Source organism: Sceloporus occidentalis, unplaced genomic scaffold (assembly GCF_023333645.1).
Source record: "Sceloporus occidentalis isolate IW3139 unplaced genomic scaffold, rSceOcc1.0.p SCAF_1, whole genome shotgun sequence".
Classification (NCBI taxonomy): domain Eukaryota; kingdom Metazoa; phylum Chordata; class Lepidosauria; order Squamata; family Phrynosomatidae; genus Sceloporus; species Sceloporus occidentalis.
In genome coordinates this window covers 55,110,263-55,136,634 of record NW_028316981.1, presented here as the reverse complement: position 1 = coordinate 55,136,634, position 26,372 = coordinate 55,110,263, and the positions used below count along the sequence as shown (strand labels likewise).

General features: G+C 41.8%; 1 protein-coding gene across 1 annotated transcript in view; it reads right to left on the bottom strand.

Moving 5' to 3' along the window:
• Positions 1 to 9,526: 9,526 nt before the first annotated feature.
• KBTBD12 (kelch repeat and BTB domain containing 12) overlaps positions 9,527 to 26,372 on the bottom strand; it is a 68,200-nt gene continuing 51,354 nt past the window's right edge. The window contains exon 6 of the mRNA XM_089497396.1: positions 9,527 to 12,543. Within this exon, the coding sequence (XP_089353522.1) occupies positions 12,374 to 12,543 (170 nt within the window). The 3' untranslated portion in view covers positions 9,527 to 12,373. The remainder of the gene's footprint in view (positions 12,544 to 26,372) is intronic.

Below are 26,372 nucleotides of genomic sequence, written 5' to 3'. Positions count from 1 at the left end.
ATATGGCATCTGGTGTGTTCTTTTGCTGAAGTAAATCCTCCTTGGTTGGGTATAGTAATAATAGTAGTAGTAGTAGTAGTAGTAGTAACAACAACAATAACAACAACATTGTTTATTTATAGTGCCCTTTCCACCAAAGGACAGAACATCTAACATATATAATCAAAAACTGGCAATAAAAATTCTAAAATAACATGTTAATATACTAAAACAACTTCTACCCATCTCAGCAACCTTAGGCACACCCAGCAATCTGGCGAATCGAAGGGGAAAGTCTTCAACCCTTTGTGAAAGTGGGTGAGATCCTCCTCCAACAGAAGGTCTGAAGGAAGACTGTTCCACAAAAGCGGAGCCAGATCCTGAAAGGCTCGCAGCCTTGACAGAGCTGTACGCATTGGTGGAACCACCAATAATCCTTTGTCTGCAGATCCTAAATTTCTAGGTGGTCCATACCATGCCAAGCTGCCAAATACTGGGGGAGATTAAAGTGCAGGGTCTGTTTATTTTATTGTTGTTATTATAAATACAACAGAGGGTCAGTGTGGTATAGTGGTTTGGGCATTGGACTAGGACACTGGGAGACCAAGGTTTGAATCCCAGCTTGGTCATGGGAACCCAATGGGTGATCTTAGGCAAGTCACACTCTCTCAGCCTCAGAGAACGCCAATGGCAAACCTCCTCTGAAGAAACTTGCCAAGAAAACCCTATGATAAGGTAGCCTTAGGGTCACCATAAGTCAGAAATGACTTGCAGGCACACAACAATAAATTATAAATTTTACTTTGATAGTTTTTATTTTCTCTTCTGAAAACAAATGGAATAAAAACATCCTCCACATCAACAGCAGCAGCTACCATACTGTTGTCAGGATAAAGGAGATGAGAAACTATGTACAAGTCAAATGTGACTATATACAGTGTGTGTGTGTGTGTGTGTGTATTGAAGCACCATTTAAAAATTCTCATGACTTTTGCAGAACTAGGTGTTGGTCATCTTACAATTTTGTTGTCTTTGATTGACTTTATAAACTAAGTACTTGGAAAAACAGAGGAAAATTCACCACTTGATTCAGTCTCAGATGGTTATCAGGGGCTGATTTAAAGGATAAACACTGTTCAGCCACTTGGCAATAGTTACAACAGAAATGCCACCAATACACATCCTACAATCTAAATCAGCCTGTACTGAATACACAGTATTGCTCAAACCTGTCACAAAATCCTGACAAAATTATGGTTCTGAAGACTACATACAGAGAGAGATACACATACAAACACATATGATAAAGAGAGAATAGACTGTTCAAAAGAAAGATAAGCCACACTGATTACCAAAGATACTGAAGAAGCTAGAGCAGGCTGGCCTTTGAGGGCCAGTCACAATAAGGCCTGAATGAAGAATTGTAACATGTTTGCAGTATGGGAAAATGTATTTTCTGTGCAGAGAACATGTTTTTAATGCAAAAAGCCCACATGTTTTTCTGCATTGAAAAATCCTTTGGAACAGTTCAGGATACTCCAATACGGGGAGGAAACTGCATAGAAATATTCACTTTCTCCTGTAGTGGGGGAAAACCTACAATAATTATTAGTCCTTGTGTGTAAAGATGACAAAATAACTGGGTGCTCCTAGGGCCCTCATAGTGAACTTAGTATACATCACATAGCCTAAGTCAGAATATCCTCTTCATTTTTTTTTTAAAAAGGCAGAATGCAAGGGTAAGAGACAGACAGAAACTTTATTTTATTTATATAGCTATCTCAAAATTTCAGAAAATATTTTTAAAAACTGAATGCATCTCACTGAAATTCAAATGATGTGCCACACTGCTCTATATAAATGGAAAAAAAGTTAGTGTACCCTCCAGACTTCAGCCAAAGTAAATGTCTTGTACACTGGGTAGCATATATTTTACAATGAAAGACTCTGTAAATGCTGTACTTTAAAAACAAACCTCGGTGAGTATCCTGGGTCCCAGAGCTTATGGCCTTGGAAGGGAGACTCAAAGAGTCTTATTAGTATAGTTTGACTTAGGTCATAGTAAGTCAGATTCAGACAAGTATGTTAGGTTAAGGTCAGTTAGGGCTGTGATAATCAGGATAAACTCACTGAAGGAATGGCAAGGCAGGACAGGCCAAGGCAAGCCAGATCACAAGTGGCTTAGCCCTCCCAGGTTCAAGCAAGTGGCAATCAGACTGACAGCTAGTTCTCAAGGTTAGTTCAGCTTGAAAAAGATGTTGTCTTACCAACAGGCTGTGATCAAATGAAAACTTTGTTCTGTCGTGTTTCCACTCTTCCTGGATGTTGGTGGTAAATCTTAAAGGTGCAGGTGTCTGAGGGAGAAGCTGAACAGGAGCCATCCTCAGAATCAAAAGCAGAAGGCTACCTTTTATGGTCAGGATGACAGGAAAAAAAATGCCCCAAAGTGGTGTTTTGTGACCTGTCTGAATTAGAGTCACCCTTATGGTTATACTGGGCCTTGGACAGAAAAAAACATAACAATGGAAAACTGCATAGATATCAAAGTTAGGAGAGGCTGTAACAGTTTGTTTTTACTGAACCTAAAGGGAAGGGAAAGATCCCACCCCTCCTCTTCTCCTGTGCTGAGTTAACTAAGAGCATACTGCCTTTTAGCATTGGACTCAGTTTGCAGCAAGTGAAGTAGCTGAGGTCAAAGAGGGAAGGAGGGCTAGACAGAGAAACTGGCACATTTTTAAAAGCAGCTGAAATAAGGGCAGGACAAAAGATTGAGACTGACCCTGCGAAACTGAGACAATTGAAGAGAGTATGGTATAAAGTAAGGGGTTGCTGTTGGGTTGGTATGGAAGTTGGTAGCTTAGAATTAGTATCAAAGGCCATCTTAAGTAAAGAGAAATATATATCAAGAACAATCACATACCTTTTCAGTACAAGATGCGGCATGCTGGCTACATTACTTGTAAGACCAAGGCTACAGGAAAGGAGGAGTGAGGGGAAGTAAGTTTAGACCCAGTCTACAGGGTGAATACTCCAGTAAACCCTAACCATCTGTCTCTACAGTCTCTGTCACATGACACAATTATAACACTATGATTCTATGTTAACTGTCATGACAACATCATATGGAATCCTGGAGCATGAAGTTTGGTGAGGCACCAAGTCTTTCTAGCTGAGAATTTCAAATATCTCAGAAAACTACAAATGCCAGGCTCCCACTGGATGAAGACATGGCAGTTCAACTGGAATAACAGGACTATCATTGTGTAGTGTGAATGAAACCTACATTTACTGTTTCTTATAGGGACTGTGGGCTCGAACAGACAGGCCAAAATAAAGCTGCTTCAAGTCACTTTGAAGATATGCTGTTTAAATGACACACACAACTTTAGAGGCCAGAAGCTGCCCCAAAGCTGTGCTCCACTCCTTAGGGCTGGAGCACGGCTTTGGTGTGGCTTCCAGCCTCTTAGGATGTGTGAGTCATTTAAACAGCACACTTCCAAAGTGGCCCAAAGCAGCTTTATTTTGTCTGTCTGTTTGGGCCCTGTGTTCCTTTTGCAAACATAATTCCACATCTGCCTTTCCAGCACTTTGACCAATGACTGACATGCATAGATTCCCTTCTGTCTGTCAGTCACAGAGCTGGAGGGGCCATGCACACTCTCAAGTTCGTGAGCACACCACCATTTTGGTCAGGACTACCCTAGGCCCAGAAATTTCAAGGCCAAAACATAAGACCTAGGTATGAGCTTTTGTGATGTCACAGAAAGTGGGCCCTGCTGATGTTACAAGGGGTGACCCAAGTGATATCATTGAGCATGGCACTTTATGGTCCAAACACAGTTGCATGGTGTATGGAGATTATCACATGGAGAAAAAGACCCAAAACATGTTTGGGATTGCAAACTCAAAAGCCAGTGTTATTGCATGCAAAATTGCTGCCCCTGCCCCTGAACAACTACAACCCAGGTCTCAGCCTCGCTCAGCTGGCCACTTTGTAAAAATGGGAGCTTTCTGTTTTTGCATAGCGGCCGGCTGAGTGTGGCTGGGACCCTGGTTGTAGTTGCCTGGCAGCTATGGTGGCAATTTTACTTACAATAATACCAGTTTTTGAGTTTGCAATCCTGAATCTATTTTTGGTCTTTTTCTCCAGTTTATCATTCAAATAAAATATGCCAAGTCCAATACGTGAGGAACACAAGCGCGCACACACACACACACACACACACACATACTTCACAAACATTTCAAGCCTTCACTCTCACCTTCAGATTCCTCATCTTCAGCCTCAGGACCAGACAAGAAGCTCCATGCCCTGAGATCTGGAAATGCTGTCTGCATGCAGAGAGGTACAGGTTTTTCACCCAGTTCTAGCTAGTGCAGTGCAGGGAATTCAGAGCCAGTGAGTTTCCAACATAGAAATCTTCAGATGGAACCTGAAAATATTTATCCCCCTATCTTTCTTTCCCCAGGAAGTCTCAAAATTGCTTTGGGAAATAAAATCCACAGGCACTTAGGGATATGTTCATTCAAGAAAACCAAATTCAGCAAATTTGTATGGCAGTAGTCAGTCCTGAAGAAAGAGCCCTTTGATGTAAGGACAAGAAAAACCAAGATACTTATTTGTTGGGGTTGTATCAACTGTAAACTCAGGGATGTGTCCACAAACTGCAAAGGTTCAGATTTGAAGGATGTATCTGGGTCAACATTATCCTTAGCGATAAGTTGTGTGCCTAATTTATTGCTGTTCTGTTGACAACACTGTATGACAGGAAATAAGAATTTCCTGGTCTTGGAGCATATTCTGTTTGCAGATATGTCTAGTCTTGTTAAAACATTTATCTAAGAAATGTTTCTAGCAAAACCTGTGGTTTTTTGGGACTGGAAGAATGCCCCAACCCCTGAATGTCTGCCACAACCCACTATTGAGACCTATTTGAGCACCTATTATGATCAACCTTTATCCCAGGCTGGGTGGCACTGAGTCCCAATGTCAATTCACAGCAGAAATGTGTCCATGGCTGACAGCACTATTAATAGAAACCAGAGCTTGGAAAATCTACTTTTTCACACTATATCTCCCATAATCTCCCAGACAGTTCATGTGGGCTGGGGAATTCTGGAGTTGTAGTCCAAAAAAAGGAATTTTTCCAAGCCATGGTGAGAACCATTTCCAATGCTCTGCCTCTCCCTTTGACTAATCTTCAGTGCCCCTGTTCTCTTAGCTCACAGACAATACTAAGAACACTGCAGCATACTTTTATTGGCAGTAGTGTTTTCTTAACATTACCAATACCTCTGCCCCTGACAAATTGCATCCATGTATTCTGTTATAAAGAGAAGCACTTTTTTGCAACCAAAGTTATATCCATGCAACTCTTTCATCTGCAAATGGAGTCTCTTGCTGCAGGAGCAAACACATTTTATCCATCTCATATTCTCCATTGTTCCAAATGTTCTGGGGCCACAATAACATCTTTGTGTTCAGGGGAGGGGTCTTCTTAGCTGGAACTGGTTGCTATTCCAGGCATCCCAAAGACTTTGTTTGGTACTAAACAGTGACACTCATTACTTTTATAAGAGAAGCTTTATTGGTAGCAAGTGATGCAGCAGATGGTATACAGTAGAGAAGCATCCTGCTCTTCAGCTGCTGGGTCCAACATCCCTTCACTGCCAATGGTAGAACTGAGCCCCTAAATAACTATTTCATTTTATTAATTTTAACATGAACAATTTAATTTACAATCAAAGTAATAAATATTCAAAAAGAAAATAAAAAGAAAGGAAAACAAAAGACAAATAACTAATACACACCAGGGTTCTGCCCAACCCCCCACAATCCTGAGTGTAATGTGAAAAAAGGAGGAAAATATTATTCTACCATTACAGATCCAAATAAATAATCTTACTAAAATTACTAAAAGCCATAACCACAGGTTATTATATCATTAGATTTCTCTTTGCTGAAAAAAAAATCAATAAATGGTTTCCAATCTTTCAAAAAGTCTTCAGTTGGCTTATCTTTTAGAACCCATGTTAATTTGGGTTAACTCAGTAATTTTAACAATCCATTTTTCCATCACTGGTGCTTCAGTCCATTTCCGAGTCTGAGCAAACAATATTCTGTTGTCATATATTGAATAAATAATCCATATTAACTTTCCAGTCCTTTATCCATAATACCCAACAAAAATATGTCTGGTAACATTACAGAATCTGTTTTTAAATCTTTTTGGATTATCTTGTAAATCTTAGAGCACTAACTTTTCATGTTCTTGCCAGCCCACCCCTAAACAACTAATCTGACCCAATCCAATTACCTGGGGCTGGCAATGGCACAAGGACCACACAGATACATGGACCACACTGACTGGGCAGACTGGTATCACAGTTTCTTCCCCCTCCCAGCAGGTGGGTATGAGTTGACCACATAAATAACTGAGGTGATCTGCTGTCTTGATCACTCAATTAGAGCCTGGAGTTATATTTAGAAAGGAGATTGCCATTAGCACGGTACCATGGAAACATAGCTCTCTACTAAGGCGAGCCCTTCCTCTCTGTTTTGGAGGGTGGGGGGAGGATGGTAAATGGGAGGAAATGGAGAAAGGAGTACCAGGAGGGGAAACAGAAAATGGGACAGAAGGCAGTGCTTCAAGGGAGAAGGTGTTCAGATGACTAGAGTAAGATTTTGAGTGTCACAACCACTCTGTTAAGATGTCATTTGCAAGTCTGTACAAAAGATACAGGGGAGCTGTTCCATATTTCACAGCAACTGGAAAGTTATGTTGACAGCTTTTCATTAGAACAGTGTTAGTGACAACCAAGCAGCTCCATTTTCAAAATAATGGCCAAGATTCTTAATCACAGGCGGGGACATGCAGCTTTAAACAATGGAACTACATTGCTGACATGATACACAACAATGCCAGGGAACTGTAACACTGCACTATGGGTCATCATGCAAGATGTCCCATTGGTCAACAGGGGCTCCCACTACACAACAGGAGACAACTGGGACACATGGTGCAATGGCCACACTGCTGGCTCAGTTTGCACAAAGGTCCTAGTGATGTACCTACATCTCCACTCTCCTCCTAAGAATACAAATATTGTGCAGTGGCACAATTCAACTTTACACGATGATAGGTCAGCTTACAGTGACACCATTTCCCAGTGGGATGTTAGCCCATGTTTTAACAAGGAGTGGGAGGTGAAGTGTTTTTTAAAACAAATTTTTGATAAAGCTCACTTTTGTCATGTTGATTTATGCATTAAAAATACTTGAAAAGAAAATGTGGAGACATGAGAAAGGATAAGCAGAAATCTAATACAGGTTGAGTTCCTTTATCAGAATTCCAAAATCCAAAATATTCCAAAATCCAAAATTGTCCATATGGGTGGCTAAGACAGTGCACCTTTGCTTTGTAATAGTCCCAAAGAGACAAACTTTGTTTGGGGCACAAAATTATTTAAAATATTATGTATATATTTACCTTAAGTCTATGTGTCTAAAGTGTATATGAACCATAAATGAATTTAATGTCCAATTGCCAAGATATCTCCTTATGTATATGGAAATATTCAAAAATTGAAAAAATGCCAAAATCCAAAACATCTCTGGTCCCAAACATTTTGGGTAAAGGAGACCTCCTGTACCTTTTACTGGACAAGTTAAGAAGCTGTCAGCCTCAGACCATAGGAGGTTTTTCTCGGTGGACATAGGTAGAGGGTTCCTAAACGTTGTTGATTACCTGTTCATTCCAACCAAACATATACATTTAGTGCATTCCCATGCATTCCAATGCCCTTGCAGCAGAATAAAAAAATCATTCAACATAATCTCTAGAAGCAGCATTCCCATTAGCCCAGACTACATGATAACCTTTTCTTCCAGTGTTGACAGTATAGAGATGATACATACAAATCTGAGTGTTTTGACTGTCATATACATCCTGCCTACAAAGCTCACAGAAAGAAAAAAAGGTTGAATCACAAGGATCATTTATTTTCCAGATTAATTCTTTTTATCTAAAACACACATGCACACATACAAACACACACATTGATTCAACCTTAGCATTATGTTCTGTACCAAGGGAGCTTTAGTGTAGTTCCTACTGCCTTTTTATGTTTAATGAAAGGTTGATTGATATTTCAAGGTAAAGTTGATGAGTCATACATAGGGTTGCCATATCCCGCCCCCCGGCGGGACAATCCCGGTTTGGGCGGTGCCATCCCGGTCCCGGTCCGGTTTGGCGCCCAAACCGGGACGGCCCCGCCCACCGCGGCCACCTCCGCCGCCGCCGCGGCTCCAAGGCCTTTCTGAGGCCTGGGAGGGCTCTCCGCGGTTGGAGCTCCAGCCGCGGAGACGCTCCCTCCCGGGCCCCAGCGAGGCCAGGGAGCAGGAGGAGGAGGAGGCCGCTTCCCACCTCGGCGATCACCGCGATGAGGGGCGGCCTCCGCCTCCTTCCCGGCCTGGGAGCAGGCCGAGGCTTCCTCCCAGGCCAGGAAGGAGGGGGAGGCCGTTTGCCACCGCGGCGATCGCCGCGATGACAGGCGGCCCTGGCCCTCCTTCCCGGCCTCTATGGAGGCTTGGGCCTCCACAGAGGCCGGGAAAGGGAGTGGGGGCCGCCCGCGATCACGGCGATCGCGGGCGCTCTCCTCCCTCCTTCCCGGCCTCTATGGAGGCCCAAGCCTCCACAGAGCCCGGGAAAGGGAGAGGGGGCCACCCGCGATCGCCGCGATCGCGGGCGCTCTCCTCCCTCCTTCCCGGCCTCTATGGAGGCCCAAGCCTCCACAGAGGCCGGGAAAGGGAGAGGGGGCCACCCGCGATCGCCGCGATCGCGGGCGCTCTCCTCCCTCCTTCCCGGCCTCTATGGAGGCCCAAGCCTCCACAGAGGCCGGGAAAGGGAGTGGGGGCCGCCCGCGATCGCGCCGATCGCGGGCGCTCTCCTCCCTCCTTCCCGGCCTCTATGGAGGCCCAAGCCTCCACAGAGGCCGGGAAAGGGAGAGGGGGCCGCCCGCGATCGCGGCGATCGCGGGCGCTCTCCTCCCTCCTTCCCGGCCTCTATGGAGGCCCAAGCCTCCACAGAGGCCGGGAAAGGGAGAGGGGGCCGCCCGCGATCGCGCCGATCGCGCCGATCGCGGGCGCTCTCCTCCCTCCTTCCCGGCCTCTATGGAGGCCCAAGCCTCCACAGAGGCCGGGAAAGGGAGAGGGGGCCGCCCGCGATCGCGGCGATCGCGGCGATCGCGGGCGCTCTCCTCCCTCCTTCCCGGCCTCTATGGAGGCCCAAGCCTTCACAGAGGCCGGGAAAGCGAGTGGGGGCCGGGAGGAGGCTGCTTCCCACCGCGGTGATCGCCGCGATGAGGAGCAGCCCTTGCATCCTTCCCGGCCTGAGAGGAGGCCGAGGCTTCCTCCCAAGCCAGGAAGGAGGAGGAGGACAAGGTTTTAAAATGTAGGACCTTTAAAAAAAAAAAGGTCCTACATTTTTAAGCCATGTCCTACATTTGTCCCGGTTCGGAGCTCCTCAGTTATGGCAACCCTAGTCATACATGGAGTAGGGTGGAAAATGCAGCATTAGCTATGGGCTGACTGCATTATATCCACTATGTGGCTATGGCTGACTAGACACTGACATTACTCACCACAGATCTTCACATCTAGAGTCTTCTCCCTTCTTCACCATTTCCTCTTCCCTGACTATACTATTTTACTACCCATTTCTACGATGTGCACACTCTTTGCTAGTGTCATCATAACTGAACATTTCCCCTTGCCCAAAGCAAACTATCCAGGGGAAACTCTGGATGATGGCAGAAGCAACAGTGCCATCAGGGGCAGCCTTTCTGCTTTACTCTCAGGGATCAAAAGTTGAACGGAAGATGGGCCAAGAAGATCAAGAGGATTGATAATATGATAGATTACTAAAATTGACTTCAGAGGAACATTCTGAAAGTCTCAAAGGCTATGGGCTCAGATTCATGAAAAGGCCAAGGAAAACACAGCTAGTGGAAAACAGGTCATAAGAATACTAACAACTCACCATGAACACATGGCCAATACAGCAGAAGGCCAGCTAGAAGAAGAGCCATCACTCAAAGACTGAGGATATGATCTGCATGTAAAATGTGTATGTGTGTTGTTTGCATTCAAGTCCTTTCCAATATATGGCAACCCTAAGGCAACCCTATCATGGAATTTGCTTGGCGAAGTTTGTTCAGAGGAAGCTAACCATTGCCTTCCCTTGATGCTGAGAGCATGTGACTTGCCCAAGGGCACCCAGTGGCATAAATCCCTGGCATCCCCAGTAAATTTGGAAAAGACTCCTGTCTGATATTATGGATAGTTACTGCCAGTCAAGAGTAGTAGACAACAATGAACTAGGTAGATCAGAGTTCTTCTGACAATATTATACAGCCTTCATATGCTGTTCACTACTTGCTATCGTTGTTGTTGTGTGACATCAAGCAAATTCTGACTTATGGTGATCCTAAGGCATATATAGACTTATGGGAAACCTATCATGAGACTTTCTTGGCAAAATTTGTTTAGAAGAAGTTTGCAACTGCCTTCCTTCCTCTAAGGCTAACAGGGTGTAACTTCCTCAAGGTCACCCAATTGGTCTCCATGGCTGACTAGGGATTTGAACTCTAGTTTCCCAGAGTCATATGTCCTTATCAGATAAGGCAGAAAATCACAATAACACCGGGATACCAGTGCCTTTGGTTGAGGCTTATCACATAATGTCAAAACTCCTCTGTTTGCTCTCCCGGTGAGAGAACATTTTGAAAGCATTTCTTTTCAATAATGCAAAAACGTCATTAATGACCTCCTTTCCTGCTACTGTTCTGCTACCATTACCAATGTAATAGTTCAATTCCACATTAATGTTGATTTTGGGTGGTCAGGACATGGTCAGAGGGCATGTTTTGAATGCACCTTAGGCACCCTAGTGATCACATGAGAAGGGGTGGACATTTCTATTTGATTTCCTGAGAAACATTTAAACATTTTCTGTACAGAAAAAAAAAATCCATTGCCAAATGACTGGAGCTTGCCAGAGAAGCCAAAACTTTGCGCATTCCCTCTCACCTAATTTTCCAGGCCCATTCCAGAGGTCTCTCTCTCCCTCCCTCTCCCTCTCTCTCTCACCACATACTCTTAGATACCTAGAAATACAAGCAGAAAAGAGCCCAACAATTTTGAAATATTTATGTGAAAAGGCATATGTGTGTGTGTGTGCGCGCGTGTGTGCACACATGCATGCACACCAAACTAGGAAAAAGGGCAGGGATAATGCCATGGGGAAGGTAGTGGGTAGGTAATCCCAAATGCTGGGTGTGATAAGCTTTCAGCATAAATGAAGGTTGCAAACCTGGATAGGTGAGACAGGAAAGACGGCAATCCCAATTGCATAGGGTTTTTAGAAACAACACTATTTTAGTGGGAGAAGAACCTTGTGTGATAAAGTCTATAGTTCAGTGTTCAGGCCACTCCACCACACTGACTCTTCTCCTATTATTCTATGGCCAGCCACTTAAGAGCAAGCTTCTAGCAAGAGATGGGAATTGTGATCTCCTTCCAATGTTCTTGGACTGTAGGTTCCAGCATTTCTCACCAATTATACTGGCTTGAGCTGGTGGGGCCTGCAGTTCAGCAACATCTGGAGGGCTGCACAATTCCCTCTCCTGAATTTAGGCAATCAAAATTCTTCATTATTAATAATGGCAGCAAATCTGGAACTGTAAAGGACACATTCAGAGTACAGATTAGGATACCGGATTTCATATTTTAAGAGATTGCATTCTACATGTGATCTAGCTGAAATACCACATCTGGGCTGTTTCAATTTTATATAGAATTGGAAGAAATAAGGGTACTTATCTATACACTCCACCATCAATAAGGGCGCATACGAGCAGACAGCTGAGTTAATTCTTCCTATTTATGAGATTAAAGCCATGCTTTCATTCTGGCCATCTACTTAGAAAAAATGAATCAATAGTTTCTAAGCATTTATGACAGTACAGAAGGAAGAATTCTACATATAGAGATATTTGTCAGTTCTACAAGCACCTGGTGTTGCTCCCATTTCCTTGACATGCTTTAACTAACCACCGTCCAGGTATTTCCTATTTCTAGGTAAATTACATACAATGTACCTAAATAGCAAGAAGCATCAGTTTGGCACCCTGGCTGAATTAATGCAAGGACTCAACAGAAAGGAGAACCCATTGAACCAATCAATAAAACATGAATTTCCAGGATATAAAATGCATAACAAGAATAGGAATTAACTGCAATAAGGCCAGGCAGTGGATTCATCTCTTAGGAGTCCAAGGACCATTAATGACCAGTAATAGGCATATATCTGAACCTGCTAGGAAATCTGCATACCTATTGTTCCACTAAATCAGGAGGGGGAGGGATGAGATCTCGTGGGTTCAACTGAGCCACAAGGCAGACATCATAGCTGTCATGCATGAGGACATTGACAGCAACAACATTCCACTGATTCTCCCAAGTGTCCAGCTCTAGGATCTCTTTGTTGATAATTTCATGCCGAGCTGCAATGATTAAAAAAAAAAAAAATACAGGAGAGAAAAATCAAATGCAGAGTCAACAAAGGAGTGCAAAGAGGTCAAGTCTTGTCTCTGATGTAAATAATAACCCCAACATTCTTTTGTGCTATACTTAGATGAAAAGGAGATATGGCAGTGATTGAAGCATAGTAGCCAAACATGTAGCTCATGCAACCCAGTTTGACTAGAAACCTGGGGCTTTGCTGCTCTAGTTTAAGATTTAAAGAGTGTTGCTGGCTTCTTTTGTGTTCTGCTTATATCAAGACACTGCACATCAAGTTCAGAAACTGAGGCTTCTTCTTTATTTTTATGCTTTTTAATCTAGCATGGAAAATGTTCCTGGAGGCTTTTTGTATATGGCTCATGTAACAGCATGCTGGGACATTCTAAATGACATTGTAAATGACTTCTGGAATATCCAACCCTGCCTGAGTCCTTCCATGAGGGCATCGGTTCTGGCAATCCTGGACCCAAAACATTTGGCTGCCTGAACACACCAGTCACATAACATCAGTCTAGGTTCACAGTTAATAAAGCAGCCAAATTATTTTGGCACCTGTGGCCTATAATCCCATAGTTTTAATAGGAAAATAGGATTGCCAGATCTCAGAGTCTGGCCCCAAGTCTCCAGTTTTCATGGGGCATCTTCAGGCAGGAGGTAAGGTTGTAAATTCTTTGGTTTAGGTGGGCTCAGCTCCAGGCAAGAGGAAAGGGTTGTGTACAAATCTCCAGTTTACCTATTAGAACACCGGATTGCTGCAATTGGCAATGCTTACCTAATCTGTTTATTGCTGCAACTTGCAGACACTGGTGTGTGTGTGTGTGTGTGTGTGTGTGTGTGTGTGTGTATATACATACACACACACTTATATACACACACATAGTGCCTTTCCTCACCTTCCACTCTGCTCTGCAAACATTTTGTGGCTACAAACTTGTAGACCAGATAAAAATGTCCTTCTCCCTTCCCCTCTTATTCTCTAAGAACTTCACATATTTCAGAAATATTTAGCTAAGATTTCTGTTTTAATTTCCAAACAGAAAAATATGTTTCTCTCTTTCCCTCTCTGTTTAAATAATAAGCTGTGAGCAACTGTGCTTGATTCTTAATGCACAGTACTTCATGACATCACCGGGGGCATCCCTAGTGTTCAGGTTTTGGTCTGGAAATCTCAAGGCCTAGGACAGTCTTGAACTGTCAACCCCGCGGGGAGATGCCAGGAAGCTCAGATTAATCACTTCTACAGAGAATGGAAAACCACATGGGACTGAACTAACCAATTAGAGTGTAAGTTAGTTTGGGAGCAGTCAAGAATTAGTCAGACCTGCATGAAAAGAAAAGTACATAATGACAGTAGAAGAAATCAAAAGAAGAAGATTATTTTACATCATGTTGTTTTTGCAGATCAAACTAAGAGCATTTTCATATGTGAGGATTAAATCAGCTTATTTCAAATTATCTTGGATGTAATTGTCAAGTTGATAACACTTCATTTCTTTCCCACATCCTACTCTAAATTAGCAGCTTCTCCAAAAGTATGAAAAAAATTTTATAGCATTGTTTAAGAAAGTTCCTTTCAGCCTTTTTAATGTTCTCTACAGGCACCAGTTTTAAGGAGCCATTGCATGTACAGGGTGGAGATAATGTTAGCAAAACTTTCCAGTGCCTCTCTTGTACTTTGCCTTTTTGGAACAACTGAAGAATTTGGCAGGAGCTATGAGATCCAAGCAACCCATTAAATCAAGCCAATGTTACAGTGGGCAGCTTTTAACCAAGGCTGAGAAATTGTACAGTAACAAAAGAGCCGCCAAGCAAGAAAGTATTTTGCTTCAGCGTTCTTTTTTTTTTTCTTTTTTAAAAGATGGAGAAAACGGAAGAGCCATTTATTTTCTAGCACAGGAGCTGGACTTTTTGACATTTGTTACAAAAAGCCAAGTTCTTTCCTACAAATGAGAAGCTCTTTTCATTCTCAGCCACCCACCCCCCGCACCCGAGTTGTTGCTTTTGATTTCAAAGCTCCCTTTTTCCAAGCAAGAAGCTTTGAGCTTAGCTTTTATTCCTGGAAAAAGATGTAGATATATGTTTTTCTCCTTTTCTACACAATCCATTCTTAGGAATCTCTAACTAGCCTGACTGAAACCTAAGATTCAGGGGCAAACTCTACCTTAAAGGAAATGTACATTCTTTGCAATTAGAATGCCCCCCCCCCCCCAATAATAGGATTTCCTCATATATATATGCCTGACTAATCAGACTTGCAAATTAAACCACGTTTTCCCTCTAATGTCCAATCACAAAACAAAGCTTGCTAAATGAACAGTTCATAACTGAGGGAAATCTTGAGTTATACAAAGAGACCTGTTTCACCACTACATAATATCTCTTCTAAAAATATGAAACTTGTATCATCTAGGTTGACCCGCAAGAAGACGTATTTAGCATGGGGGGGAGAAACATTGGCGTGTTATAGACCGCCGCTTTGAGGCGGTCTGCCGCCGCTGCCGTTTGCTCCGTAAGGGAGCCGCCGCAGCCGCTTCTTTATTGGAGCTTCTTTAAGCGGCCCCTGTATGACGTCACGAGGCGCCAGGGGCAGACTCACGACATCATAGACGCCGTGACACATGCGGACGCACAGCATCCGATACGTAAACATGGCGGCCCCCATGTGGAAGGGGAGCCGCCATGTTGTACGTATGGAATACGTACTAGGGTTAGGGGGGTGCGGAAGCACCGCCCCTTCCTAACCCTAGTACGTAGTCATTACGTACTAAATGGCGGTCTGTAACCCGCCTATAAGATTCTAAACTATTTCACAAATTTCACTACAACAAACCTGGATTTACCCGTGTGTACTCCACAGAGTTCCTGAATGAGGCACATGTCAGAAAATAACTGGAATCCTGTTGGTTAGTCCCAATTAGAGTAGACTTATTCAATCAACTGTGTTTTTAAGGTGCTGCATGCCACCTTGGGTCCTGCAGTGTAGGGGCATCACAAAGGGGGTCTGTTCTTTGAAATTGTAGGCAGCACCAGGTGTCATCTTAAGGGGGTTGACACCACTGCTCCCCATGCACCTGCCTTTTGGCAGAAACAGGCTGTGGTGTTAGCCTGCATCCCTTTAAAATGCTAATACTTAGAGGAAGAGATTATGTGAGTAAGGCGAGGCTCAGTTAGAAGAGAAAGGAAAGGCCTCAGGCTTTTTTTAAAAAATAAAAACCTAGTCTTTCTAAATTTTCTCTAAAAACATCACATCTTACCAAATTTTCACTGTAACCACATGAAGCTATGTACTGTACATGTAAATACATTTAGGCTGTGCATTGTTGTTGTTATTAACCACTCTTGAGTCGATCCCAACTCATGGTGACCTTGTGGATGAGACATCTCTAAGTCGTCTGTCTTCCATTGCTCTGCTTAGGCCCTGTAAATTCATGCCTTCTTAAGAGTCCACCATCTAGCATTTGGTCTTCCTCTTTTTCTACATCCCTCCACCTTTCTCAGAACTGTTGTCTTTCCCAGTGAGACATTCCTTCTAATGACGTGACCAAAGTACAACAACCTCAACGTTGGCTTTCAGGGAGATTTCAGGCTTGATCTTTTCTATGAACCACTTGTTTCTTTTTTTGGTTGTCATTGGTATCTTCAGCACTCTTCTCCAGCACCACATCTCAGAAGAATTGATTTTCTTCCTATCCACTTTCTTAACTGTCCAGCTCTCATATCCATACATGGTAACAGGGTAAACAGTGGCTTGTATGATTCTAACTTTCATTCTTAGTTCCATATCTTTACATTTTAGGATCTTTTCTATTGTAATGTAAAGTTAAAATGTTAATTTTGTTATATGTTTATGTCACAACTATTGCCATTACATTCAGTTATAAACAGGAATTATGTTTTATGGATAACATTCGTACAAAAAATATTACTAAGAATTCTGTATGGTGTGCTATGGGAGGAGGTCAATGTGGGTGTGTGACACCATGAATTACCGCTCCGGGTGACACCAACCCTAGTGACATCACTGCTGCACCAGGAAAAAGGCAGGATGTAAGTTAAATACACAAAACTGCTGAATAGTGAGTCAGTATACAGTATAAGTAAATCCAATTAATTCGATGGTTCTACTGTAGTCACAACAAACAATAAGATTTAGGCCAATATCTGATATTTTAGACATTACAGGAATACAAGGCACAAGCTGTAGTGTACATCTAAAAATATGGGTAAAGCAGCCTGTGAACTGTGCTAAATCATTCATCGATTCGGTGTGAGATTTTACCATTAGCAGAAGCAATCCTTTAATGGAATCTGACTGGGACATTTCTTCAACCTTATAATAGTTTTTGATTTGGGACAAGTAGCTTACCCCCAAACAACTCCACCATAATCTCTGCTGATTAATGCCATTGTAATCTTGGGAACATAAGATCACTGTATTTGGGTCTGTATATGGCTGTATCCTGACTTGCACTGGCTGGCATTCTCCTAATTCTGGACAAAGGTGTCAGGATGGCTATTTTCTCCAGTTCCTCTGTTCTCTGCAGACCCCAGTGTCACTTTCCACTGAAGAGCAGTGTCACCACCATACCTCACAAAAACCACCATGCCACACACCCCAGCTGCTGCTATACTGCAGAAATAATGAAGGCTGACACTGCTTTAACTGTCATGGCTCTATCCTATGGAATCCTGGGATTTGGAGTTTGTTGTGGCACCAGAACTCTCTGACAGAGAAGGCTAAATATCTCAAAAATTACAAATCCCAGAATTCCATAGCATTGAGCCATGGCAGTTAAAGCCATGTCAAATTGCATTAATTCTGCAGTGTAGATGCAGCTCCAATTTTATTTCACTTCAGAAGATAAATGGGGTTAGGTCTGGTTCGTAGTACTTTGACAGGAAACCATCACACAATACTAGAGGTCTTCAGGCAGGGCTCCAGTCACTATTTTAAATGTGAAGCGTAAGTATGCTCTTTGCTAACACTCACTTCTTTCCATTCAGATATTACTTACTGGATGAAATTTTGCTGTGAAAGCTTGCGTGACTTTTAGTCTTCTCGACTCAGTATTGTCCACCACATGTGGAGACTGACAGATTACTTTAGGCTATAGTATAAATATTTAATATCCTTTTCTGTTCTTTGAAATTGTTTGCCATAGAGGGTTAGAGTTTACAGTCTTCGCTGTATTCCTACATATCGATTGCTACTGCTTTTTATTTCTCTCCTTTATGGGAAAAAAAATCCCCACGTTTCTCCCCCCTCCCATAAAAATGATATCAAAGGGAAAATGTCAGCCCCACAAAACTTTCTTATAGTTCTAGTGAAGCATCTGCTTGTCTTCCAATGCAACAATAGTTGAGGTCTCTTACAGTTTATAACAGTTCTTCCCTGCATCAGCCATGTAAAACCTTGGTAGCCAAGTGGTTAAAGCACCTATTTTATTTAAAGTTCTGAGGTATGTTTCAGATCTAGAACTTTAAATAAAATTAGCATATTGGATAACTGACTTCAGTACCCAGAACTGTGCAAAGGAATCAAATTCAAGCTGCCTTGAATCCCATCTTGGAGGGCATAAATCCGTAAATAAATAAATATTCACAGGGTTGTAGTTGCAAAATGTCATTACATATGATGTTTTTACATTATTTTCTCATGTGGGAATTTGCACATTTTAATAGGCGGTTGCTCTTTGCCATCAAACTCGCTTTGATTTATAGCAAACTATCCATGAGCCCCAGTCATCAAAAGTCTTGCTCAGATCTTGCAAACTGAGGGCCATCATTTTCTTATTTGAATCGATCTATCTATAATGTGGTCTTCCTTTTTTCTTCTTGTCCTCCATTTTACTGCACGTTATTGTCTTTCCCAATTAGTCATCTTGTGAAAGATTTGAAGTAAGATAGCCTCTGTTCAGTCATTTTGGCTTCTATTGAAATTTCAGGCTTAATTTGCTCCTAGACCCAATTACTTTTGCCTATTCATGGTATTTATAGAATTCTTTTCCATCACCACATTTCAAATGAGCTGGGTTTTTTTCTCTCTGTCAGCTTTCTTCATGATCCATTTTTCACAATGGTATGCATAAATCAGAAATACTATGACATGGATACATTCTACACTGGTCAAATTGGGCAATTATGGCTATTCACATCATGGGGAGAACCACATTGCATCTGGCTGCCTTGTAGATGTTAAAGATGGGGAGATGCTCAGAAAAAAGATGACAATGAGGCCCCCCTAATCTAGCAGTAATGTACCGGGGGTTCAAACATGGACTTTGAAGAGTTAAGCACTCACTGCCTGGACTTGGATAAATGAATCTATCAAATTAACCTTCTTTTATATTTAATTTTTAATCTCTATGTTTTCCATCCTAAATATGAACAAATGTATTAGCAAAACTGAAACAAAATTCTCACTGTTCCCTACTACTGTTTTGCTATGACTGGTCCTAAATTGCAATTAGAAATCAGCAGAGACCTTACAAAAGTTGCTTTTTTGAACTATGACTCACAGAATTCTCTAGCTGGGTCAGTTACAGCCATGCTGACTGAAGGATTCTGGAAGATGTTGTCTGAAAAATAACTTTTTCAAGGTCTGAAACCAGGATAGGAATTAACAGTTTATATTTCCTTTAATCCAAACCTATATTTTTTGTTTTATCTGTGCACTTGTCAAAATCCTGGTGCTCTTTCACAGCCAACATCTCAGTTGTATGGGACTGAACACTGCCATAGAAATAACATAAGAGGAAGTGTTGTGCAAGTGTGATTTGTTTTGTTTTTTCATAGTTCTGTTGTTTACACATTGGGCACCATTGGATTCACTGAATTCCTGGTAACAAGATCTATGTGAGCTCCAGAAGTAATTAACTTTCCTCTTGCACCCGGAGAGCTTCCACAGGAGGTCCTATTGAGACAGATGTTACTGACTCTGCAAAGTTACAGTAGTTTGCTCGTGCTTTCTCTCTCCTCCCAAACCCTGCCAGATTTCACCCATACACATGCTTGAAACTTTAAAGACTTCTCTGTTACAGCCTCCTATACTCTATGAATATTAGGCTTCCATGGCAACTTGACACAGGCTGACTAGCTAGAGAGCACAGAGGTCCCAGCAGCAAATGAAAAACTAGTGAGATAAGGGGACTTGATGTCATAGAGTCATGGAATTTACAATGCCTGAAAGCCTATCTAGTTGAGCCCTTGGTCCAAAGGCAAAATGTTGACATTTCGAACTTAGGGTTTCAAAAAGGGTGTCGGATGAATAAATAGCTCCAAATTGTTCTGGTTTTGGAGCCGTATGTACTTCAATCCAGAATCTAGCAACAATTCTTTTGGGGATAGTGCAGCTCTAGAGACTGATTACCAAATGGTTTAAGGTTTGCTGAACACAACATTTTGACACTGGAAAGCGTTAAAAAGTTTAGACTATGTGGGGGAGAAACTTTACCCTCCCTTCTCTGTGTGTAAAGATCAAATGGGAATATTTTGTATTTTATACACATGTTAATTATTAATTATTGGTTAGATTTATATTTTGCCCTACCACCTAGGTAACATAAAGAATTCTCCCTCCTTCAGCTTTAGCCCTCAGAACAATCCATTGAGGTAGATCAAGCTGAGAGAGAGTGATAGAGAATGGCCCAAAGTCTTCCAGGGAGTTTCAAAGTGTATTGTGTGTATTGTTTTAAGTTCTAAGTTTCCCCTTAGAAGTAAATGTGCAAGCCAGAACTTGGAAATATGACTTTTTCTGGACTACTTTTGGCAGAATTCCCCAGGCCATAATGTTTGCAAGTTCTGGTCCAAAAATCTGATTGCTAGTTTCTTGGAAGAACAGGTTTTGCCTCTTCCTCAAATGTCTTGCTGATTGCAACTCATTCTCCTGTGAATTCCCATTGATGGTTTGAAAGTTTAATTCAGGATCATAAACAGAGCCCAGAAAGATGAATAGCTTTAAACCAGGTATGGAAATCATGCAGCCTTCAAGACATTCCTGACTGTAGCACCCAGCTTTACTTGCCATCATAACCAGTGCTGAGGGATGCTTTGAGCTGCAGTCCAAAAACATCTGAAGGGCCCCATGATTCCCACCATTGCTCTAGTCTAGGCCCTAATACAGGGATGGGCAACTGTGGTGTAGCCAAAGGACATATTCAGATATTTGGAACTACTCGGAGGCTACAACTTTTTATATATATATATATATATATATATATATATATATATATATTAATTAAACATTTAAGCAGAAACTGGAGGGAGGTGAGTGAAGGTGGGAGTGTATGCACATGAGGGGTGAGATTTGAAGCTAGGACTGGAATGAATGAGGGGGGATAGAAAGAGGAGGTGGGATCATTTTCACAACATTTGTTTGCCACAGCAAACCAAGGCTGAACTGTGCCAAGGTGCAATAAGTATTGGGATAAAATAGGTATGGTGTAGTGGTTTGAGTGTTGGACTACAACTCTGGAGACCAGGCTTCAAGTCCCAGCTTGGCCGTAGAAACCCATTGGATTACCATTGGGCAAGTCACGTTCTCTCAGTCTCATGGAAAGGCAAAAGCAAATATCTTGTGAACAAATCTTGCCAAGAAAACCCCATGATAGTGTCGTCGTAAGGTCACCATAAGTCAGAAACAACTTGAATGCACACAAAAACAACAAAGTACTGGAACTATCTCCACTTGCAGGGGTGGTTCCAGAGGCTTGTAGGACCACACTTTTGGTCTGGTGAGCTGCATGTTACCTGCAGGCCATACTTTGACCATATCTTCCCTAATATAACAGAATCCCAAGATAGTTGACCACATGGGGAAGGCAAAGAGGAACGAAGGGGGGCACACTCAGAAAGTTCCCTCTTTGTCTGCACTATGGGAAAGACAAAGAGGAGTGAATCTGGTTCTGTGGCCACAGAATATAGCCAGTTCCTTCCTGAGAAAGTGGGCCATTGGCAGCTACCAGGGAATCTTCACATGCTCCATTAGGGACCCAGAAGGCTAGATTAAGCCTTCATATTCTCTTTCTCTGCTCCAGGGTGATATATGTATAAAGTGGGGTATAAACTGAAACAAGGAAGCTAAAAATAAGTAGGCCAAGGCTGTGTTTCTAGGTTCTGCTTCAGGGTTGTGTCAGAGCATAACAAAACCATGGATCTCAGGAAGCCCGTTTTATACAGAGGAGTTTGGTCATAAATGCTATGTTAAACATAGAACTTAGAAAAGTTATGTTTTTGAACTACAACTTCCCCAAATCCCCCAGCCATTGCAGAGGCTGGATAGCCATCTGTCAGGGATGCTTTGACTGAGAGTTCCTGCATGGCAAGGGGTTGGACGGGGTGGCCCTTGTGGTCTCTTCCAACTCTACGATTCTATGATTCCATGATTCTATGACTCCTGAATTGTGGAAATTGCCATCCCCCAAAGTAACTGTTCTAAGTTCTGTGTCTATTATGTTGCTTTTAAATACATACAGACACATCTATTTGTATACCAGGCACAAATGTTTCTAACACCTCCGTGTAAGGAACATTATATAATTCTTCTATAAATTTCATACATATATGCATGAAAGCTGCTGTCCATTCTTAAGATTAGAATTCTGTACTTTGAAAAATGATGAAAGATAAAAGAAGTTTATTCAGAGCCCATTTCATAAATATGTACACTAGCTCATGTTCCTTGAAGCTAGTTCTTGAGTGGAGCAGGTTAAACGTGACATCTTGTGCAAGGCAGGTACAGACCACAGCTGTAATAGCTACCAGCCTTGGCAGGTCTCAGGGTTTAGTGTGACAGGAAAAGACATTATTAACAAGAGCATCATGCTGCCCATCTGCAACACCTGCCTTGAAATAAGTCAGCATATGGCAAAGGCTTAGCAGCACATCCACTTGGAAAACTGGCTGGCTCTTGCCCACTGCATACTTCTGATTATGTTAATTTAAAGAAAATGGCCTCTTGGGCCAGACAAAACTCTGCAGCATAATTGACTCAAAGATCCTAATGCAAAACAGCATTGCCAGACCTCCTGGTGGTGGATTTAATATTGCTGTCCACTGGAGGACATCGCTATTTGTGGCATCGAACTATAAAAATGGGAAGGGGGATTAGAAAGGGAAAAGCAGGGAGAATAAACAGAACAAACAGATTGATTTCTCCTGACATTAATATTATTATTAGCTCTGCATTAGCAAAACCCTTAAGGGGAAAGAGTATAGACCCTTGGCTGATGTTAGAAAAGGTAGGAGAAAGGAGCCTTCTCTTGGTGCTTCAGCCATACAGCATAACAGAAAGACAGCAATTATGAATAGCAAAGATGAATGGATATTAAGAAGGAACTCAAGCACACACACACATACACAAATCCATAACAGCAATCAGCTCCTGAGTTCTCTGAAAAGATACCATTGCCAACCAGACCACATTCTGTCTTGTCTCATCTCAGCTCACAATTTATGCATGCATTTTAAAAATAACATTGAGATGTGAGGACAGGTAATTTTCTGCTGATCTGGAGGCACTGATGTTGGAATTGAACACTACCCACCTTGGGTCCTGCATAAGGAGAAAGGGGGGATATACGTTGAATAATTAAATATCCATACCCTTTCACCAGGGCCTGAATGTCAGTTGTGATTCTTAAATAAGAAGAAAACAACATTGATAATGATGTTACAGCTGTTTTATAATGACTGCACAAGTTTTGCAGTGAAGGACTCTGACCTCACCTTATTGATCCTGCAGAACAAACACGTGTGTTCTGTGTGCTCATGCTAACCTTGTGGCCCTCCGTCTTGTCCAGTATTTGTTAGCTAGATTAGGAACAAAGTGGGGTGTGCTTCTACATCTCCCTCTGATTTTTTTATTTGTCTTTTTAATTTGTGACATGATAGGCAACCTTTACTTAAAGAATGACAGCTTGTTTTGAGAACAATTTAAGAACTGAACACTGAAAAATTCAATAAATAAGGGAGGCTGAGTTCACAATAAAAGTCTTATCTGGAATTGCTCCTGAAATTTGCATACCCAAGACTTTTTCCTGATTGTGTATTTTTCATCATCGCAATTGTCCTAATTACTTCAGTGAGGCTGGAAAAAAAGGAACATTACCCTTGAAGATGTTAGATCTAGCAATTTTTGCATGCTCATGCTCACCAATTACTACTTTGCATGTTACTTGCAGGAATTTAGGCACAGCGTATATTTATGGTGATTTCCCATTTGTTAGGTTTTTACCACACTTTCTTCCTGCATCACTCTCACCTGCAGCCCTTGAGACCATGCAATGCTTAATCTTTTTATTTTTTCCCTCAAGATTATGTGCCTAAATTTAATTATGCGCAAGTATTTGTAAACAACTAGACTTGTTTCTTTTTCAGGTAGACACTTTCTGGGTGGCTGGGAGGGAGGGCATGGGACTGGTGGTTGATCAGCTAGAGCCTTTCAAATTAATTGCTTTCCTTGAGTGATCCCCTACTATCTCACATTTCCCAACATAAGAGTTACATATCAGAACTTTGTATTATAGATGGAATTATACTCCACCCTGGCATTCCACTGGTTACACTTTTCAGTTTCAGTTGTGTTTCCTAACCAGTCAGGAATAAAGAAGCATGCCTGTTTGCCTACAATAAGGAATTAGAATTTGTTTATTCCTCAGTTCTTATGATCAGTACAGGAACTAGGTGTCTACTGTTAAAGAGTGATAACTCAATGTAAGAGATAACTTAAAGTAACTTGGTGGGGAAAATGGCAGAGAGAATAATTTGGTAGAGAGTAAGTGAAAACAACAGTTGGAATTAGTCATAGCTCGAAATGGAGCCATCTGCCATATTGCCCCTTAAATTTGCTGCATGTCTGACATCTGCTTTTATAATCTGGGAAAGAATGAACTACCTAGTTCTTGATATCACTCAATAGTATCAAAGTAGTGACAGTGTTTTTGTCAATGTGTTTTCATGGTACTTCTGACATACAGAAGCCCTTATTAAGAACCATGTGATAAGTCTGTTAGTCATTCTGAGGCTAATTGCTTCATTTACTGATACATGTCATCAGTACTCCTTCACCTACTTGTTTTAGGCTTTTTGTTTTTCAAATCCGAATTACAATAAAGTATGACTAGAAGCCTGAAGACAAAGAATTGACTGGTAAATTCAAAACAATAAGTGAAAGTCACCCACGCCCATATGGTATCCCCCCACACTACCCCCGGCCTCCTAGTTTACAATCCCAACTCCCTTGCCTTCCTACCTCCTTCTTGTTAGTAGTATAGAATCATAGAGTTGAAAAGGGTTTCAAGTGCCTTCTAGTGCAATCCTAACCCATGCAGAAATCCACAACTAAAGCACCCCCAAGAGATGGCCATCCAACCTCTGTTTAAAAACTTCCAGTGAAGAAGACTACCTTTTTGAGTAGTCTCAAGCACTACTAATGTCCTGTTAGGACATTCCTCCCACCACTGATAGCACTTTGATATACCTGACTATGACTATTGTAAATTTGTTTTAAAAAATAACAATACAAAGAATAATCATGGAAGGAAAGGATAGTTTAGATTAGATTCCAATAGGAAAGAATGTTAAAATGAAACCAACTGAAACCAGAGCTCGGAAAAGTTGTTTTTTTGGACTACAACATCCAAAATCTCCTGGCCAGTACGAACACTGGCTAGGGATTCTGAGAGATGTAGTCTAAAAGAAGCATATTTACCCAGTTACCAGACAAAGGATACATGCAAAGAATCTGGGAAATAATTAACTTGACTTGACATTCATGAGTGCTGGTTAATGCCTGCTGGCTTTTTTTTTTCTGGCAAAAGAAACAGTACTACAACGGCTGTTGTGCCTGGTGGGAATATGTATTTGCATGTACCAGGGGCCTATGTTTAGAACCATCCATCCTCAGTGGCCACAATATCAAAAGCCTGTGTGTGAGAAGCTGCTCTCTCTCTCTGTGTGTGTGTGAAATATGTCTAACAAAATAAAAATATCTGATTAGCCAGTACAAGTATAACTGCCATGACAATAAAAAAATAAATTCCATGTCCTGATCATTTAGCACTGGGAAATATATGACAGGGAAAACTCTTCTTGCGATATTGGAGATTAGCACTTTGAGAATCTGGATGCTATTCCCAGTTATTTGGGGAGACAATGTATTTTTATGAAGGGCTTCCTAATAACCACAAATTTAATATCCTCTAGTCACATGGGGGTTATCTTCCCACAAGGAATTGTAAATATATGCAAAGAAAACAGATGCTGATGATATCAAGGAGAACAGTATGCACTGGAGAAAGTCTGGCCAAAGGCACTGTTGCATTCAGTTAAATTGCTTCTCACGTGTAAAAGCATAAAGGACAAGTGAGAACTGGACAATGTAGTTATATGAAAAAAAGGACAGGGCTCCTATACTTTTAATGGTAGGAATTTCAGCAGCAATTCTCATGCAATTTGCACATGCTGAAGTAGGTCCCCACAATTATTAAAGGCAGGAAAAGCTGGCTCTCTTTTCATGTGGCTACCCTACAGTTTGAGCTTCTTCACCATTCAGACGTTAGTCCCAAGTAGATGGGCAAGTGCATACCACATGGTTGCTACCTTACAACAGCACTAAACCAAAATCTCTTTCACACTACACGGTTGCAGCACTGTGATGCCACTTTAACTGTCATGGTTCCATTACACAAACTCTTGGGATTTGTAGCTTAGTGAAGCCATGGAACACGCTGGCCATAGATTTTAAATACCTCAAGAAACTACAGATCCCAGGTTTCCCTAGGATGGAGCCATGGCAATGAAAGTTGAAACA